This window comes from Vigna unguiculata, chromosome 5, assembly GCF_037176805.1.
Source record: "Vigna unguiculata cultivar grain cowpea cultivar isolate G323 ecotype 2 chromosome 5, ASM3717680v1, whole genome shotgun sequence".
NCBI lineage: Eukaryota > Viridiplantae > Streptophyta > Magnoliopsida > Fabales > Fabaceae > Vigna > Vigna unguiculata.
The window spans coordinates 45355273-45370144 of record NC_140796.1 but is presented as its reverse complement, the minus strand read 5'-3'; the positions used below and the strand labels follow the sequence as shown (position 1 = coordinate 45370144).

Below are 14872 nucleotides of genomic sequence, written 5' to 3'. Positions count from 1 at the left end.
TCCTAAACATTAAATAAAAGTGTAACTTATACATATTATGTTTTCAACAGGTGTTTACTCACTTTTATTTATTTTTATTGAAAATAGTTTTTAAAATAATATATACAGTGTAACTTATTTTTTTAATTAGATGCCTAAGATTTTTTTTTTTTGGTTTACACTTTGCTTTCCATGTACAATCTATGCTTTGTGTGGCAAAGTAGAGACATTAGATGATAGTTGACGTAATTTTTGAACAAAGTTTATAGCATTGACCTTTCAAGAAACAATATTTTAACATGTATTATGGCATGCAAAAGGCATCTAAGTTCAAATAATAGAATTCGTAACCCTAAGGTTCGGAACGCTGAACGCGCGCCAAACACATCATATGGGAAAACATGCTCAACATTTTCTCAATTCTCACTCAATCTCTTACGCAATACATCAATACATGATTATATAGATATTTCTTTCAATTAAAGTTAGATTTTTTCTAGATAATTTCAATAAATGTCATATTATTTTCTCTTTTTTTCATAATTTTTATTTCTATTTTAACCTTTACAATAAATTATTTATTCATTTAAAAAAAACAACAGTTATTTTTACATGTTTATTTATAAAATTATCTTAATAGTTTTTTTTCTTTATTTATTAGTAATCATTTTCTCTTCTTCATTCTATTCATTTTACTTTATTCTTAATAAATATAAATTTATTTTAATATTAATTTAATAACCTTATAATATCATCATCTATTACTATATAATATTATATATATTTAAAAAATACACACAGAGACACAAAAGTACCTATTTTTATGTCGGTATATCTGATGATTATTAAATTTTTGTTTCATAGTTAACATTTGCACATATTACTCTACTATTCCAAAAATTAGTTAAATAATATTTGTAAAAAAATAAAAAAATTACAAACATGATATCATGAAGTGTTTAATATTAAAATGTGGATCTTAGAAATAATTAGCGAACAAAAAAAAAGTTTCTTAGATTATTTAATAAATTAAATGTGTTTTAGTAATTTAAAGCGGAAACTAATATACAAAGGAAGATGAATATCAAGATAAAATTCTAATACATAAAAACGAGTATCAAGATAAAATTCTAATGGGTAATACTCTCTAACACACTTTCTTGAACACATCTACTATTAACAAATTTTGATACGTCTCATGCGCTATTTAATGCCTCTCTTATAATTTTTGTACTTTTTAACAAATATTTGCTAGCATTAATAATGTAATGCGTATAAAAAAAAGCGTGTGTTACTCCCTCCTATTCTCCCTCACTAAAATATTATTTTGATTATTTTCCTATTTGTATAAGTTTAATTTCTAATTATCTCTTATAAATCTGTTATTGTTTTTACCAAAATATGCTTAATTGATTTAATTCATGAATAAAAAATGTTATGACCTTTTCTTTCCCTCTCACCGAAATTTAAGGTTTTTATAAAATACAAAAACTTCGGTACTATTATTTTCTCTTCATATATTAAATAGAATAATTAAAAAAATACTACAATTAAAAACAAATTTAATACTTTTACACACTCTTTTACTCCCCAATCTTTCTAAGTGTCGTAAGAAATACTTTTATTTTTATTTAACTATCATTTCTAAAGTTCAAAATCTGAATTATTTTTTGTCACCTTTACTTTTCACATAATTTTTAATTAGTTTAAATACATGCATGTTTATTTTTATCAGGTGGAAATGAAAAAAAAAGTGAAATATAAAATCTTATAATTATTTTATTAAAGTTAAAAAAATATTATATTTCTTATTGTTTAAAAAAATAAACTTCAAACAGAAATTAAAAAGAAACATAAATTAAATTTTCTTTTAATAAATGAATAAATATCGATGTCTGGCTAAAAAAAAGAAAAACTATTAATTATCACAAGTCCAGCCACCGATTTGCAGTTGAAGGTATCAGAAATCATGTAACCTGCTAATAAGAAGAAACAATAATAACAATAAATAATTTTAAGAATCCTTTGGTTATTCTGCTTTCAATGAACAGAACCCATGTTCTTCATTGCTTCGAGTTTAGTTAACTTAGCATTATATTATATTATTATACTACAACTACAAGTTTGCAAAAGCCACCTTCATGATACAGAAGCAACCCTAAAGAATCATCTATAAATAGCTGTGGCAGAGACTGTTGCTGCATCATTCAGCTTCAAGTCTCTGTGTGTTTCCTACATTTTTCACTAACACACAGAACATTGAAGAATGGGAATCACCAAAAGAAGTTCACTCCTAATATTCTTGATAGTTTTTGTCTCAACTTTGATCCATGCCAAGGCATATCAAAGCTTATACTGTGGCAGCAAAGGAACACGATGCTATGGAAAGTACATCCACTGTCCTAGTGAATGCCCTAACAGTGAAACAACCAATCCTAAGACTAAGGTTTGTCACATTGATTGCAACAAACCTATTTGCAGGGCAGAATGCAGAAGTAAGATAAACCTTCCTCTTTTTCTATTATCAGATACATGTTATATCCGATATATTCTATGATTTAATTGGTTTTGTGATGGTTAGGTCGTAAGCCAAACTGCAATGCACCAGGATCAGGATGCTATGATCCCCGTTTCATTGGTGGGGATGGGAGAGTCTTCTACTTCCATGGAAAGAGCAATGAACATTTCTCCTTAGTTTCCGATTCCAACCTTCAAATCAATGCTCGTTTCATCGGACACAGACCCGCTGGTAGGAACCGTGACTACACTTGGATTCAAGCCCTTGGAATTCTCTTCAACTCCAAAACCTTCTCACTTGAGGCCACAAGGACACCCCAATGGGATCGTGATCTTGACTACCTCAAACTCACCTACAATCACAAACATGTAGCCCTAGCCGAAGGTCCTCTCTCCACCTGGTACAATGAGGAAAAAGACGTGAAAGTGGAGAGAATAGCGAACAAGAACAGTGTCATGGTTACACTGAAAGATGTGGCTGAAATCTTGGTCAATGTTGTGCCAGTAACCAAAGAGGATGACAGAATCCATAACTACCAAGTACCTTCTGATGACTGTTTTGCTCACTTGGAAGTTCAGTTCAGGTTCTCTGCCTTGTCTCCAAAAGTTGATGGTGTTCTCGGTAGAACTTATAGGTTGGATTTTGAGAACCCTGCAAAGCCTGGTGTGGCTATGCCTGTTGTTGGTGGTGAAGACAGGTACAAGACTGAGTCATTGCTCTCTCATGAGTGTGGTTCTTGTGTGTTTTCTCAGGGAAGTTCGTTTGAGAAAGAGACCACTCCCCAAGTTATGGAATATGGCACCCTTGATTGCACCAAGTTCTCACATGGCTTCGGAATCGTTTGCAGGAAATAAGAATTCTTTTCCTTTTACCATGTTTATGTTGTGTTCTGTATGTTAAGAAACAATACTCTAATGCGTGGTTGATAGGTGAAAATCTGAAACCTCGCATTTTGGAGTCATGAATAATTCTACACATGTAGTTGAATTTATTTGTAGTATGCTCAGTTCCTCATTGTAATGTTAAATGTAAACTTCAATTTAATGCAGTATTTTGCTGCTAATAATATAAAATTGTTGTGTTTAGTTTAAATTGTTGACTCTTTTTTAAACCTATGCAATTAATATATATATATATATATATATATATATATATATATTTATTTTTCCAGTTAAAGATATTGAAATAGCTTAAACCAGAAGCATAGCATTCAATTAGATGTTGATACGAAAAATTTAAGCTAGAAACATTCAATTACACGATATATTCAACCTCCTGCACTTAGCCTATGACTGAAACTCGCTAAAAATCAGTACCAGAAAGGTTTTGCATTAAGCAAAGTAGGAAAAAAGTTTTCTTATCTTTTTGTGGAATTAATAAACAAACTATTTTTTCTTAATACAATATTATCGAACCAGTTAAGAAATAAATAGTATAATACAAAAAAGATAACCATATGAAGAAAAAAAAAAAACTATCCCATTGAAAAAGAGTACGAGAAAATTTAAGAAATATTTAAAATACAAGAAGCTACTAAAAAATCTCATTTATGAAACCCTGATACAAGCTTTTGTTGTTTCCTGTGAAGAATAGATACATTACATGGAACTTCTAAACTAAATTTTGTTTAACCTTACATATCCTTATACTGAAACAGTGATCTGGTTCAAAGACCACTCGGCATTATGTTGCAAATCGTAATCTAAAAACGAAGTTTTCTCATTTTTTACGTTGCTGAGTTGAAGATGGAGAGCATCTTCTAAACAACAAAGGACAAAACCCATTGGTGGTCTCTTGATCCCATTCTCGGCTAAGCACCTTTTAGCCACTCCCCACACCTTTTCAAGAGAAGAAACACTCACTTTTCCAACTAGATTTGGGTCAATCATCTCATGATGTAACTCACCATTTAGTTCAGAATCCAATGCCCATGATGCTAAACTGATTTTCTCTGTTGGAAGACTATGGTCCAAAGCAGGCCTACCAGAGATAACTTCTATCAGAACCACCCCAAATGAATACACATCTGATTTTTCAGTCAGAAGGCTACTTCTGAAGTACTCAGGATCTATGTAACCAAAAGTGCCCTTCACACTAATCACAACATGGCTCTCATCAAGAGAAGAAGGCCCTTTTTCTGAGATGCCAAAGTCTGCTACTTTGGCAACAAAGTTCCCATCCAAGAGAATGTTGGAACTTTTCACATCCCTATGAATTATGCCTTCAACAGTGGCAGTGTGAAGATGGTGAAGCCCTCTGGCAGCTCCAATGCAAATTTCAAGTCGCTGCTTCCAAGAGAGTGGTGTCTCGTTTGGTTCGTAGAGCCATTTGCTCAAAGAGCCATTGCCCATGTACTCATACACGATAACCATTTCATCCCCTTCGTGGCAGTAGCCTATAAGAGACACGATATGAGGGTGTTGAAGTTTGGATAACAAACGAATCTCGTTTTGGAACTCGGTCAAGCCTTGTTTTGATTCAGGGTTTGCTCTTTTGACTGCTACTTCTGCCCCGTTTTCAAGTTTTCCCTTGTACACTTTCCCAAACCCACCACTTCCAAGGAGAAAACACTCTTCAAAATTGCTGGTTGCGTGTTGAACCTCTTGGAATGTAAACACTCTGCAAGAAGAACTAGTTGGTGACAATTCACTTGCAGAAGTTTTTCCCTTGGACCTGCGAGCTACTAACAAGCAATAACAAAGTGAACCAAATAACAACAACAAAACAGAGGCACCAAGAACACACTCAACCAAATAACCATATAGAATTATGTTGGTAGAAGTATGGTTTGTGAGGGAAGGTAATGCCATTGGCAAATGCAATTGTTTTTGGAAGAAAAAGAGGTGAGAGTCAATGCATCTTTGCTTTTACCCTTTTTTGTTTGATATAAAACTTTTTGCAAGAAGATGAACTTGCTGGAACATTGATATCGAAGAGATAATAATAGAATCGTTACTTTTGAAACATGATGAAGACTGGTGAGTGAATCAGGAATAAAAGTTTCGACCTGCAAAAAACAATGATTTTGGTTTCGGAGAACCACAAATGAAGTAGTTCTAGCAGCATATGTTTGGCAAAATAACAGAATGGCAATGAGTACATAAAGTTAACCTTTTTTTGAGTTCATCTTCTATCTCAAGGCACTACTCAAACCTATGTTTCTGCTTTATAGCCATTGAAAGAACTCACATAAGTTCTGGAAAAATGAAATCTACCGCGAACAAGCGCAACTTTTTGTCGACATTCAAATTTCAACTTAGTTAATGTTAATAAACAAGAGAGCAAGGGTTTACATCATTGAAAACGAAAAGCCAAACTAAATATTAAAATCCGGTCCTCAAGATCTAGTTGAATCTATTTTGACTAAGAATATAAACTTTTATTTCTTGACTACCTCATTCTTGCTTAAAACTCTCTTTTATTCTCCAATACATTTTCCACACCAATATCTAAATCTGGCGACAAATTTCATAAGATTTCAAAACGACATATTCACAAGTGATTTCTTTTGTATGTTCTTGATTTAATGAGTTCCTTACTAAGTTGCACATTACTTGATATGAACTTGAATTTTCATTACGATCCAATTTTTTCTTTGCATACTTAAATGCACTTGTAGTGTTTCCTCTGTTCTTGCTCAACAAAAACTGGAATACCGAATAATGTAGTTTGTTGTTCTCATTATTTGCTTATGGGTCCTTTGCCACCAATTTCCGAGATTTTTTTTTTCCTATTTTTCCTATGTTGTTAAGCAAGAATGGAAACTTCCAAGAATTAATCGCTTGACAAATGTTGCCTAAGACCCAAGGAAACCGCGATTAAGATATAGGACTCAACGGATTAGATTTAGAACCACCGATCATGTTTCTTCTTTATTTGATCAATTCTCTTATTATATTGTCAATTTAGAACGACCATCTCTTTTAAAAATTTTCTCAAGATCAAGATAAGAAGAGAGAAAACATAACTCCTGTATATGTATACAGTTTCTGCGGGACCGGTCGAACATTCCTACTTCCTATGTGCTTCAATCTTAAGATAACTTTATTTCTCAATTTCACCGGTGCAAAGGGTTTGTAATCGTCCAAACAATTTAGGATGTGTTTGGAAAAGGTATTTCTATGATTAAGTCAATATATGCTTGACCACAAATTATATTGAATGTTGTAATAATTGAACCAAACTACCTTACCTAGATCTTTTATTTATAGTGCACACGATGGGCTTTTATCTACGAAATATTTTGTAGATAATTCCAGTTGTAAATTATTCACAACTATTTTTGTAGATAATCATGTTCGTAGGTTATTCGTAGATAATTATTTATGTCTTCCTTTCATAGATAATATTCGTAGGTACTTTATCTACGAAACATAATTTCATAGATAAAGTTACCTATCAACTCAATACCTATGAAATTTGTTTCGTAGGTAATTCGTAGATAACAACGCATTACCTACAAAAAGAGAACATTACCTACGAAAAAATGACGTAAATAATAAGCTGATTTCTTATAGTGTTACTTACAACCAGCTTAATTGATTCAGAATCTATCTTCACTAACCACATTTAGGTTGTTTGATCATGTTGAACTACAAAATTTCTCTGACCGACCAAGTGTACCGATCCATCTACAGGACATCGATGGTTAGTCAACTCCTTAAGGTCGTTTGATCGACATGTTCATACTATACATATACCCTCTTGGGTGCCATATGGTTAATGTACAATATACCATTTGGTCTAAAGTGTATAACCAAGAACTTAAGAACTTAATAAATATTTAGTTAAAAAAAGCTAAATTCAAACTTTTCTAAAGTTAGGAGAACAAGGGACCAAAAACATATTTGACTATAAAAAAACATAATATGCAATTACAATCCTTTCTTTTAAATATAACTAAATTTGTCCCTTTAATTTTTAATTATTTGTAATTTTGTCAAATTGGAAATAATGAGAATGACTATGTTGGTTCAATGATAACCGACATAGAAGGAGAAGCGGTGACCAACGGCAAAACTATGCATTGACATAGGGGAGCCACGACTCCCCTAGTTTTTTTTTTGGAATTTATTATATATATATATATTTTAAAATTATATTTAAATATTATTTATATTAAATTTATATTATGGGAATTATAATAAAAGATAAAATAAAAAATTTAATGGAGACATTGATTTATAAAAGAGATTAAGATTATTTTTGGCTATAGGATTTTTTCACCGTGTAAATTATCATGAAAGTGTGTGAGGAGAAATAAATATAAAGAGATAGATTGGAAAACAGAGGTTGGGAAACACATAGATTGAGATTGAAGTAATTCTCGCATGATCTCTCACAGATCAAGTTTAGTATCTTATTATGATTTATGTATGTCAGATTTATGAATCTTTTTAAGATGTTTCTCCAAATTAAATTTATCTCAAATTAGTATAAACTTAATTATGATTTTAGGGATTCTTTTATGAAAATGGTATGAACCCTAATTATACTTTTTTCCTAAATTATTATAACCCTTAATTATGAAATTTAGGAATTTTGTGTTTTCTGCTACCTATGGTAATTTTTTTTTAAGTTTTGAATTTATACCGTGTTGCTTATTTAACTAAAGTGGTATAAGTTTTGTTATGTCTTGCATTGTGATAATTGTGATTTCTGAATATAAATTCTATCTTGTTCTAAATAGGTGAAATGTGATAAATTTATATTAGAAACATTATGATAAAGAGTAAAAAAATTGATTCTTTTTTTTAAAGAATGAGGTTTGTGATAAAGATGAAAAAAATGCATATATGTTAACTAAACTTTTCATGAGAACCAAGAATTCAAGACAATGAAAACCAAATCTCTAAAGTTCCTAAAGTTATATATAATGAATTTAAAAATTCATTAGAACGCGATTCAGATAAAGTGTCTTCAAATTTGACAATACCCACCAAATCAAATTGATGAAGTACATAGGACTGATCTAAAATGATATTCATGGTTTAGTATCATAATATAATAGTATGATATAATAACGAATAATAATCATATTTTTTTGAATTCTACTATTATGTGTGTTTGTTTTAAGCAAAGGAAATGAGGAGAAAAAATGAATTTTTTTTTCTAACAAAAAAAAATTATATATAACAAATTTAATTTGGCACCCCTAAATTTTTTCTCCAAATTCCGTTATTGGCGGTGACAATTTTGTGATAAAATACAAGACTTTATGTGTCGATTATCACTAGAACCGACATAGTAAAATACAAGTTTATAATATTATTTTTAGTTTAAAAAACAAACACTATGCTAATTCATTACTATAACTAGGGCTGGGCATAATTAATTTAATTGTACTTTACTACAGTTAATTGTATTGTTTTATACTAGAATAAATTGAATTGGTTGTATTAAAAATTGAATTATACTATTGTCCGATACAGTTTTTGAAAACCAAACTTAAATGAGTTAACTGTTTCATTACTAAACTGCATTTTAGTTTTTTTTTTCTTTGTGCTTCACGCTTAGCTAGTACTAGTAATGTACAACACTCACTGTATTTCCTCATCTCATGTACACTGTGCACAAAATTTGCTCTTTGATTTTTTTTCATTTCATGTACAATAATAAGAAAAAGTATGTAACACTTTTTAGGTTATATTATAATAATATATTTAAGTAACAATTGTATGGTTATATTATAAGTTACAGTTTCATTGATATTAATTACTTAATTTTATAAAAAATAGTATGTAATATTTATTTTTTTTATAAAAAATAGTGTTATATATAATTTATATTAATTAATGTAATTATCTAGAATAAAGAAAATTTAATACTTCAAACACTTATTTTCTAAATATATTTTTTTTATACGGAACACAAAATAAAATCTGCTTCTTTTAATTATAGTTTCTTTTTTTCCTCTTGAAAATGTGTTTTTCTTATATATCACATAATTACTATTATTCATGTATTCATGAAAGAGATTATAATAATGGGAGAATTAATTTTTATAGATAATATCTTAAGTTTTATTTTTATTATCGATTTAGTATGTAACAAAATCATGGGATATTATATATAATTTTATATTATTTTATCTATCTCTGTATTTCTTTTTTCAAATATATTTTTTATAGTTTTAAATATATAGTGTTTTAACTAAATTTATATTTTATTTAAATTTAAAAATATTGTAAATACATAAAATATTCTTTACTTACAGGAAAAACATTAATTTCAAACTATTGTACATGAATAAGTATAGCAGAAAATACTTTAACTTAATTAGTTATTAATATACTTGTTAAGTTTATTAGTAAAACAATAAAAAAAATTTGAAGAAAAAATTCAATAATTTAAATTGATGTAATAATTTATTAACAATTGAAATGATGAAGTACATTTTAGTTAAAAAATAGTACAATTTTGGTTTAAAATTAATGTGGTTTAGTTAAAAAAATGGTTAAAAAATAGTGCAAACTAATTTAAAAATAGTGCAGTTTCTACAACAGTTCAGCTTATAATAGTTCAGTTCATATTATAGTGCAGTACAGTTCAGTTTTTTGTTAGGCAAAAAGACAGTTCAGTTCAGTTTGTCTGACCTGTTTTTCAGTTAAGTACAGTTCAGGCAAACTACTTTTTAGTTCAGTACAATTTTTAATGGTTCAGTGCAGTTTAATATGCTTTGCCCAGCCTTACTATAACTGACCTAATATCTTTAATTTTCTTCTTGTTGAACTTCACCCTCCTTGTATGAGTTGCTCTCCTCGAAGTCTCTCCTTAATTGCACTTTACTTCACACTCGCTCTCATGCTCTATTCACCACTCCCTTTTTCGTGCTTTTCTCTCATTTAGGATTTTCAGGAAACATATTGAAGGTGAGTCTTGAACCTCAATCTATGTTATTATGGTTACTATTTGTTATTGTTATTGTGAGTATAATTTGACAGTGCACATTATGACAATAAACCCTAATCGCTTTCATGTTTCTGCTTCGTCTTCTTCACGTTCTCTTCAGGCTTTCTTCTTAGTTTGTGACGACTTTATCCTCGAGTCTGAGCACCTACATCGCTAGGCCTACGATGATGCCTTTGTTCACTTCAACGTTTGGTGCCCCTCTTGTTCTTCTTCAGGCCCTTTCAATTGGGAGGTCCAATTCTATGACAAACTCCAAAACCTCATTGGTGGAGGCAAACCCAAAATATGATGGTACTTTAAGAAACACATGTGGCCTTCGTCCAAATTGTTTGAGAATCCTTCGACCATTGATGATGATCGTGCCAAGTTGATTAACACTCTTAAGGATTGGAAGACTGAGAAATACAAAGAAATAATCAAATCTAGAACTGTAAAACCCACACCTAGATTTGATATTGATAGATGAGACCAAAGATGCAAAGATGTCATCCATGATTTTCAATACCAAAGTCTATAATTTGTATAAAAAGTTACACTTTCTACAACAAGTCCAAAATCAGTATAAAAAGTAAAAACTTTCTATATCAGTTGTATCTGTAGTCAATTTAAAATTTGTATTCAATAAAAAGTCATTATATATTATTAAGTGATTTTCTTCGCAGTATGTCATATACAAACTAAACAAAAATAAGCAAAATAGTTTGGAACAAATCTTTCTACAAAGATTTCAGAATCCACTAGAAAAGCTGCTTATGCTGGCAAATGTTAAACATGTACGATCCATTCAAATTAAAGAAATAAAAAACTGTGGTTACATCTGTAAGATTAATTTTTTTTAATAAGTCCTTTTAATTAGTCCTGTTACTCAAAATATGATTTTGGTTTATAGATAATGCATTTCAGAAGTTTACACAGTCTGCAACAGCTGGCACTATTTGATAAGGCATATTACATAGGAAAGTAGTTTATCTCAAAAGCACCGACTATTTACAGCGGATTTACAACTTTCAATGCATACGTAAGACGGAATACTTCCAACACAAAACATTTTCATGCAAATCTTTTTATCTATTCACCATGCGACTTTTTATTTTTCCGGAATTACACGGTACGTCATTGAGATCTATTTTGGTGTCATTGTTTTTGCTTTATATTAAATATTTATTTATTTATCAGTGATGATAATAATAAATAACAAAACGTTACTCTTTTTTTTTCTTTGCTCTAACACGGTTTGATTGGTAAGTCCACGCACGTGTATAGGAAAATGGTAGAATTGGGGAAGCTCTTACAAAATTGGCCTAATTTCAATTGTTTTAGAAGGCTAGATTTGCTTAATTTTGCTTTCAGATGAATCAAGCATTTTACCAGAAAAGTTGGCTTTACAATTTAAAAAAAAAAGTTTTGATAGAAAAAATTACTTTTAAACTACACAATCTTAAATTCATTTTTATTTTTTGTACAATCCGAAAAAAATTACAATAAAAAGGATAAAATGAGAACTTTTTTTTATCAAAGTGCAGAAAGAAAATTTGTGGAGGTTCAGAAAGAAGCTATCCTTGGAAGGATAGGAAAACAGCCCAACCGTGCCTACATTTGTGCCATTCCACAGTATTGGCTACCCGTATTCTAAATTGAAAGCCTCCCCTATTCCCACCCAAATTTTGCTATTTTTACCCCTTATTTGTTTGCTTTTTTTATTTTCCAAATAACATTTTTGTTTTTTTTTTGGATTCCAATCTGTTTGGTAAAACTGAAAAGGTAGTTATTAGCTTATTTGAATAATTTATAAATTAATTTGACCAACATAAAAATGTTTGATAAAAATATTCAAATAAATATATTTGGAATAGATTTTTGGAATCAATGTTTAATAAATATACCAAAGTAGCTTCTGTTAAGAGCTTCATAACATTTAATTTTTCTATTACTAGCTATTATATTTTAATGTATTTTCTTGTTTTCTTAATTTTTATTATTATTACTTATTTCAATTTTTCTGAGACACTTAATTGATGTACTATTTGTTAGGCTACTTTTAGTTAGTTCAAATTTAAAAAAAAAATGATATTATACAATGAAGGAATTAATGTTTCATTACATAATTTTATGTCGGAATTAAAACAGTAAAAATTTTAACAATCAAATTCAACGTAATAATTTAAATAAATAAATAAATAAAATTAAAAAAATTAAAAAACTAAATTTGATTAATACTCATCACATCAACTTATTTAAATGAAATGACATGTCAAAATAAAAAAATAATAATACTCTTAAAAAATAAATAGAAGTACAGAAAAGTTTTATAGAAATTTAGTTATTTAAAAATAAATAAATTATATATAGTTATATTTTTTAATATTATTTTACATTTATCAACTAGTTTATAAGTTAGTTTGTCACATAATTATAATTTAAGAAGCTAACGTGAATTCATAAGTAAAGAACTCCCTGGTGAGAAACTAGTTTATCAGGTAGAAGTTAGCTTATAAACTACAAGCTGTACGCTAGTTTTCTGAAATAGATCCTAATTTCAATTAGTTAGACTGAAAGTAAATTAAAAGTTATATATATATATATATACTTTTTTTAAAAAGTTTGAAGATTTAATTCGATTACATTTTAAACTAGAGTCCATATTTTCTAAACGAAAATAGTTTGGATGTTTCTAAATTGGTTTAATACCGATTTTAATAAATTTGATATTAAAAATAAAGTTTAAAAGTGAACATAATTTAAGGAATTTAGAATGAAAATATGTTAGAATCTTTCAGTTTTCATAAAATATCCAATTAATATTTTAAAAAAAATAGTTTTTTGATATTTGGTGCAGATGTTTACTTTAGGATTAGGTAAATTGTTTGATAAATGTCCTAAAATAAAGGCACTTTACTTCTTAAGAAGTAAATGGTGTATTCGTTAAGTGTTAAAATGTAAAAACCAATATAATATGTGTGCGCACGTGTATGTATGCTATGTAAACTTATTTTGCATTCTTATTTATTGTATTAAATAAAAATAGAAACAAATTGATTGAAAAGAATAATTTAAAATACGAAATTATTTTTTCCGGACAATATTGCATTGTCTCTGTTTGATCAAAGAAAAATGTGGGCGAGAAAATGTATTATGAATCTATGTGTAAATTTGTGTTTTGTATTGACTATAATTGAGAAAGATAAATTTATTCTGTTAAGATTTTGATTGAGATAATATTAATATTAAGAGCAAAGATTGAATTTTTCGATATTTAATATAGATTCAATAAAATGAATTTGATCTACAATTCAATTTAAATTTTACTAAAATTAGATTTAATTAACTTTGTCAATGATATTAAATTCAATAAGATCGAACTAATATATTTGATTATTAGGTTCATTAAACCTTTCAACTTATACCAACTCAGTTAGATCTTTTAACTTTAGTCAACTCAGTTTGACCTTAGGTCCTAGTTGACTCGGCTCGACTTTCTATCACGACATACTCAGTCGAATTTTGACTTAGTCAAAATTTTTCTAAGATTGATTTGATCGATTTTTGGTTGAGGTCGACTCGAATTTTTTTCCTTAGCCACACCATGATTTTAGATTTTTAAAATCTAAAAAGTAATCTAATCTAAATTCAATCCAAATCCAATTATATGGATTGAGATTTAGATTAAGTGGATCGAGATTTGAATTTTCTAACTCCAAAAAATTATCCAATCCAAATTCAATTAAATGATTGGATTTAAAATCTCAAAATATGAATTTGGATTTAGAAAAAATTCATTTAAATGAATTTAAAACGATATGAATTTGAATTATTATGGATTTAATATCTAATCATTTACCGACCCTTAATCAATCCCTAATAGGGGTGGTGCATGACTCATTGATGTGAACTAACTATACATTTCTCTATGGTCCACTTCATGTGTTCAATCATTTTGCATGATTTTAAAATGTTCAATACTCTAAATATGAAGTGAAATGTCTACTTTTTCTTCCCTTTCCTTTGACTAAGAATAAAATATCTACTCCATCTACATGTCATAGGGGACTGCACACTGCATACTGTCAAAAAACTTGCATACTGCATATTCAACTTTTGAATCTAGCTTGCATCTTTTGTTCTCCCTTACTTCCTTCTAAATTTTATGAATGATCTGTAACACTCTTGCTTAATTTTAAGCATTAACTAATGAAATTCTGTTACCATCTATTTGGCCTTATAAGATCCTTTTATTGCCAACTTGATATCTAAACTATTACCACTTAGGTTAATACTCCACATTTTTTATAGTGCACATGAGTATCGACAAGGCAAATCATAGTGTTTGGAGCAACGTTTTGGACAATAATACTTTTCAGAGACCTTCATTTTTACATCATCATTTGTTCTTCTACCAATGTGGCAGACATGCGTATACATGAAGGTGTGTAAGTACACCTCTGATTTGATTAAAATTACTATCAA

General features: G+C 29.0%; 1 protein-coding gene and 1 pseudogene across 1 annotated transcript; one reads left to right on the top strand and one right to left on the bottom strand.

Moving 5' to 3' along the window:
- Positions 1 to 2196: 2196 nt before the first annotated feature.
- LOC114186047 (Late embryogenesis abundant (LEA) protein-like protein) lies at positions 2197 to 3589 on the top strand. Its single transcript, XM_028074048.2, has 2 exons — positions 2197 to 2474; positions 2561 to 3589. The coding sequence occupies exons 1-2, from the start codon at positions 2246 to 2248 to the stop codon at positions 3349 to 3351; spliced, it is 1020 nt and encodes a 339-aa protein (XP_027929849.1). The 5' UTR covers positions 2197 to 2245; the 3' UTR covers positions 3352 to 3589.
- A 551-nt stretch (positions 3590 to 4140) lies between these two features.
- LOC114184690 (receptor-like protein kinase THESEUS 1 pseudogene) lies at positions 4141 to 5307 on the bottom strand (annotated as a pseudogene).
- Between the last annotated feature and the right edge of the window lie 9565 nt (positions 5308 to 14872).